This window comes from Dermacentor variabilis, chromosome 6, assembly GCF_050947875.1.
Source record: "Dermacentor variabilis isolate Ectoservices chromosome 6, ASM5094787v1, whole genome shotgun sequence".
Classification (NCBI taxonomy): Eukaryota; Metazoa; Arthropoda; class Arachnida; order Ixodida; family Ixodidae; genus Dermacentor; species Dermacentor variabilis.
The window spans coordinates 157,391,810-157,397,809 of record NC_134573.1 but is presented as its reverse complement, the minus strand read 5'-3'; the positions used below and the strand labels follow the sequence as shown (position 1 = coordinate 157,397,809).

Genomic DNA, 6,000 nt, shown 5'->3' with positions numbered 1-6,000 from the left:
CTAGTGTTTGCCAAAGCTAATACGTGTAAAGAAAAGTACTATAGTTAATTATGGTGTTTTGGTACTTTCAAATACTTTTCCTAAGGTTCCTTAGAACTTCGCTTTATTTTTTTTTAATGAGAAGTTGAAAATATTGTCAGTATTAAATGGGACAATTTTGCCCAATAAACCATCTGTCTGTGCAACTTCGTGCTTTGCCACCCTATGTGTAACAGTCTTCATGTGACAGCAGTTGTCGTTAATGCAAACGTAATCTATATGGTGAGGCAAGTGATACAGCACAACATACCTGCAATATTGCAACTTTCTAAAGTTTTATTTGTAACATCAACGTAAAACGCTCATCTTTATGAGAACTTGCAATCCTGCACACCATTAACATTGTGCTGGCTAAACGTATAAAAAAAAAACCTGGCATGGATTCACATGATTCTATGTGCACATCTTTCTGGCAATAAAAATTAATTTACAGACGTTTTTCTTTCTTTTTCCACGATGCAGCACAGTAGATGCTTGTCTCTACAGGCACTTTTTGCTGATACATCCAACTTAGTTGATGTATTTCTTGAACCAAAGGACAGTATTCACAAACATGTCTGCTTCTGCATTGACTTTGGATATTGAATGGTTGTCATCATACGTGTACAGCCTGAAACGGAAAAAAAAAAAAAAAACGTGAAAAGGTGGTGAGGCAATGAATAAACGACGTTAAAGTTATATTCTCCTCACAGAAGCACAATGTAATGAAAGAATGGATTGAACATTTGAACACTGGAAAATTAGTGCATGGTTGAAAAGTTCACTAATCAAAGAAAAATCGCCCAACATACAATAGTACAATAATCTTGCTGGATCATTTAAAGGGGTTGAGACACCAAATTTTGAGGCTATAAAAAGCATGTTGTTGGCTGCTTCCGTATGCAAGGACACCCAGAACGAGGTATTGGACGCTGCAAACATTTCAAAATAATTTTAATTGAGCTCCAAAGAGTCATTAAAAACTCCTTGTCGTAGTCGAGACCCATCGCTAGCGCGGCAGTTACTACGTCACAGAGGAGGAACGAAAATATTGACGTCATAGCACACCAGCACAAAAACGTGACGTATGATGAGTAGCGATGAAATGCCGATTACGGAGCCTGCTGAGCCGAGCAACCGAGCATAGCCTCCACTACGACCGAGCTACAGGCATATAGAAATCCTTTCTTAATGCAAAGAAGGGGTAAGGCGTGCAGACACGGACTCAAGAGGAGAGAAGTGGACAACACGAACGCCGCACGCCGGCCCGCGAACGGCAAACTGCGTGCGGCGAGTTGCCCCGCGGACGGGCCTTTACACGTTTGAGTGTAACACTAGCCGGCCGACTCCGAAAGGGACCAGGATATGCGGCGTTCGTGTTGTCTGCTTCTCTCCTCGCATAGTCGCGTAGTTCGGCAGCTCGGAGCGGACTCTCCTTCGCTTGGCCTTTCCACGTTACCGGCCCGTCCACGTTACCGGCATGGAAACTCGCCGCACGCCGTTTGCCGTTCGCGGGCCCCCGTGCGACGGCGGTTTTGCTCGCGAACGGCGAGATTTCCTTGCCGTAGAGAGGACGGGCCCGGGACCCATTTGTGCGGCAGCCGTACGGCGAAGCGGCCAATCAGCGACCGAGGAGTGGTCGCTCTGGCATCGACGGCAGCTTTACCGCCTCTGATCGTTCGGCGCCGCCGATATCGTCGCTAGGCCTTTTCCGGTTCACTTCAAAGCTAAAGCTTACGGCGCTTCGGAATGAATCACCGACTCTCACAAGCCGCAATATTTTCTTACCGTTGTTGTCGCTCTTCGCAATAATTATAATAATCGCGACATGCACTTCGAATCGCCAGTGGTTGACCTCTGCTGGCAGAGCACGCGTATGCGCGAGCAGACGACGCAGCATAGTTTTACGTCACTATTTTTTGTGGGCCACGTGACCAAGCCATGTTGCGTTTCCTCCTCTGTGACGTCATAGCATCCCCCGGAGCCCAGAAACCGAAACCGACATCGCTCGGTATAATAATGCTATTATTAAATTATTTATCGGATATATATGAATCCCGATGTGTGTATCGTGCTCCCTGAAGCATGACGCAACGTTTGAATCAACAAACGCATGAACGAAAATTTTGATGTCTCCACCCCTTTAAGAGCAACCTTGTACATTGCTTCAGTCAAAACTGGCCGTTGCCTAAACTGTTTACTCGAGCAGAAAACCTCACAAAAAAACATGCACCCTACTGAGAGCTGTGTAGAGATGAACATTGAACTGATTAAGTGAACAAAATGTTGCAGTTCTTGACAAAGAATTCGAGGCCGCATACTATATCGTGTCATTGCAAGTACTTCAAAAGAGTGGAGACATCTACTTTACAGCTTTTCTTTTTTCTTGGAATCTGGGTGCACAATGCAAGTTATTCAAAACAGCCATGGGATGCATTTTTGTGCCTCATATTTGTTAATATGGTCAATTCGAAATGCTTCATGATTTTTTACATGCCTGCCCTATGCGATCTTCTGCCATCTGTCAATTACTCTTGCTTCAAAGCTTGGGAAATGCAAAAGACGGTATAAGGAAGTACTCTCGATAAATTACTGATCGTTTTGTAGATTATGCCTTATTGCAATTCAAATTCAGTAACTGAGTGCATACAATTCCAAGAAAATATCTGTTCACCTTCAAACATTCCTGCAAGCGCACTTCATTAGTCCAGGAATCACAGGAATGTTGTGACACAAATACAACCAATAGTGGTGTGTTATATGCTGGCACACAAGAGTGAACACTTACTGTGAACTGACTCCCTGGGCAAGAAGTGTTTTGTAGAACTTCCTGCCTTGTGTCATTGGCACCCGCAGGTCATTCTTGCCCACCATGACCAAGGTTGGAACACGCACCTGTTGACAGAAAGCAGGTATTTGTCATGTACGAGCAAGCTTCTCCCTGGCCATAGGGTGTAGCAGAATGCCTGTTCAGATAGGCTCAACGTCTACTTAGGTATAATATTGGCACCGCTTCACGAATGTAGTCTAGCCAATGCGATGCAAAGACCGGTGTGATGCCATGTTATGCAATGTGAAATTGGGACAATCTAGCCAGCTGCCACGTGTGAACAACAAGGAAATAACTTTCTTGGCACCATCTGTCCCTAAAGCATCTTGATTTCTGAATAACAGAGCTTAAATTAGGTAAACACATACTACAATCTAACGAAGGGTTTTCGTCAGTATCAAATTTTATCCCGGGCTAGCTATTCCACTGTGAAGAAAAATTTTGCAGAAACTGCGTCACCCAGCAGGAAAATCGCGGACACATGGAATGGCAGAGCTCAAGCAAAATTAGATGCCAATAAACAAAGTTCACAGGCAACTTGTCAAAGTATGCATGCCCGAACAGCACAAGCTACAAAAGGTAAAATCAAACAGAAATACTATGGCTCATGCTGAGCCAAAGATACCAGACATGCAGTGCAAATGCAGAAGTTGGACTTAAAATGTTTATAAATTTGTTTCAGCTTAGTAAAAATGATTAGATATTCTTTTAATTTACCACAAGACCAATGCAATATCGAGTTTCCTAACGAGTTAAGTTGTGTTCTCTTGTTCTCTTGCATAGTGCCCTTTTACTTGCTCTTAAAATGGTTTATTTTATGAAATAGCTTTACTCAAGCCAAGAACATTGCCTGATCACTTCATAAGCTGACAAACTGCCTTCACCTTAGTTGGCGAACGCTTTGTGTCATAAAGCACGCTATAAGTGCCTTGCCTCCTCTGTCCTTGTTCTTGAGGCAGCATACAAAAAATGCTATTTACAGTGAGCGATTCATTGATTTTATGTACAAGGAATGAAAAAATGCACCAAAGCTAATGCAGCCAATACTGAGGATATCTATCACCTAGGCATAAATAAGAGTAGTATCAAAAAAGTAGAGACTGCACATGTTGTTTAGAGCAGGCCAGGATTAGACAGTAGAAGGTGGTATGTGTAATCTTGAAGGACTGGAAATGGTGTGAATACTGTAGTAGCTCAAAGCTAGTCGGTGATATTCCAGTCAGAATTGGATTTAAAGACACACACACTTGCAAAACGTTTAGTGCGTATGACAGATTGCTGGTGTGGACCTTTATGAATTCAAGTAACAGTGAATATTGAGGAGAGAAGTATAGTACAGTTGCAGGCCGGTATAAAATGAGGTTGAGCAGTAACATCAAGAAATTCTCAAATACCGATTGGGCACGGTTGGTGCCCAATTACATTGGTAACTGAAAAACTGATAGGGAATAGGACTTTGTTCCACAGTTAACCTAACTGGATTGGTCATGGTGATGTCAAGGCACAATATCCTGGTGTTATACCTGCGAAAGCTCTCCAGAAATCTTCAAGAACAATGCTTACGTTTTTGACAAACTTCATGGGGGACTTGTTCCACATCTGCTCCAGCTGCTTGGGCTCCGGCACACAACTTGTTGTGTAGTCTGGAATCGCGGCACTCTCAACGCAACGCCTGCAAATGTTGTCAACAACATGTAAAGAGATAGTGTTGATCTACTAGGATTACTGACGCGAACTCTGGCGCTGCAATAATTCAGCTACCGTGGGAATGAGTAGCGCGTGGATTTGTGCAATCTTTGTGCTGGTGGTTTCAAATGGTCTTGTGGTTTCATTTGCTGCTCTTCAAGTGCCTTTATCAGCCTAAATTTGTAAGCAATCCTACACTCCTAGACTCAGAAGGTGACGAGAGTCTTCGCATATGCAGAATTATTGCAAGTTGCAATATTATATTGAACGTGAACAACTTGCAAAGTCACAGAGCCGTCTGAAGCTACAAAGACAAGAGTTCAGGCAAATCCATGTACTAATCATCATTCCCATGCAGTAAAAACTACCACACTTGCAACTCCCATAGACACAAGTGCCAGAGTTCCTTCCAGTAAATTTTGAAGGAAACTCATTGGGGACACTGATTGTCTGCTGCAGTGAAATCGTCATAACTGAAGCCACATGCGGCACAGAAATAGCTTTGTTATAACTGAATATTATTATAAACATACACACTGATATCGTTGAAAAAAAAATTCCTGAATTTCATATTTACTCCATTATATCCATGTCTGACTACTTCCTATTGCTACAATTTCCTGCCTTACGAAACTCTGCCCTTCAATGGCCAACTTGGCATTTGCAGGTAAAAATAATGCACAAAGCTCAGCATGTTTATCTTTTTCCTCTCTCCCTTAACAGTTTATATGTTCTAATGAAAAAGCTCATAACGGCATGTGGTCCTCTTCCACATCTGAATATTGTATGTTGATCAAAAAAACAGTCTCAATGAGCCAATGTTTCTTGGTTTCCACAGAATGAAACAAATGAGGAAGATGTTGTACAAAATGCATTTACCTTATGATACGAAATGTATAAGATGAATTTGCAGCACTATAATGGAACCTGTCATAAGAGAGCTAGTTAGCTAAATCGGGTACAAAAAGAGTGCTCCGACAAAGGTCAATCTGCCACACTTGCTACAAACCAACAGTGTAACTAGTTGATGCTTGTAAAAATCTATTGCCAAGGTTTATGGTACACCACTGATAGACCACTACAAAATCCACTCACCAGTCGGGAATGTCAGTTCCATCCATGGCTGTAATAGAAAAAAAAAAAAGGCAATGCATCAACCATACATGCATGCGCACGCAACACAGTTAATGGGCTTCAATTTCATAATACCAGATTGATCCTGAACTTACATGAAAGGTCCACGACAGGATTTCGAACTGCACATGCCCTATAAAAGCTCTGCAAAGAAAATGAAGAGTGCAGTCTTAGATGCCAACATTTAGAGTTCAATGCATTCTGCAACTTCTCGGCAAGCACGAGAGTAAGCAGCTGTTATTGTTTAGCCTGAGGCCACTGTGTGTCTTGCTAATCTGTAGGAGAAAACACATGCGATTGTGGCAGTGCTAGCCACTATATTGCATACATGT

At 42.5% G+C, this 6,000-nt stretch overlaps 1 protein-coding gene across 2 annotated transcripts in view; it reads right to left on the bottom strand.

Annotated features, from left to right (window-relative positions):
• Positions 1–290: 290 nt before the first annotated feature.
• Positions 291–6,000, bottom strand: part of LOC142585542 (acylamino-acid-releasing enzyme-like) — a 47,987-nt gene continuing 42,277 nt past the window's right edge. For both annotated transcript variants that reach the window (XM_075696365.1, XM_075696366.1), the window contains 5 exons: positions 5,764–5,812; positions 5,630–5,657; positions 4,412–4,520; positions 2,807–2,913; positions 291–649 (listed from right to left, as the gene is read on the bottom strand). In XM_075696365.1, coding sequence (XP_075552480.1) covers positions 550–649; positions 2,807–2,913; positions 4,412–4,520; positions 5,630–5,657; positions 5,764–5,812 — 393 coding nt within the window. In that variant the 3' untranslated portion in view covers positions 291–549. The remainder of the gene's footprint in view (positions 650–2,806; positions 2,914–4,411; positions 4,521–5,629; positions 5,658–5,763; positions 5,813–6,000) is intronic.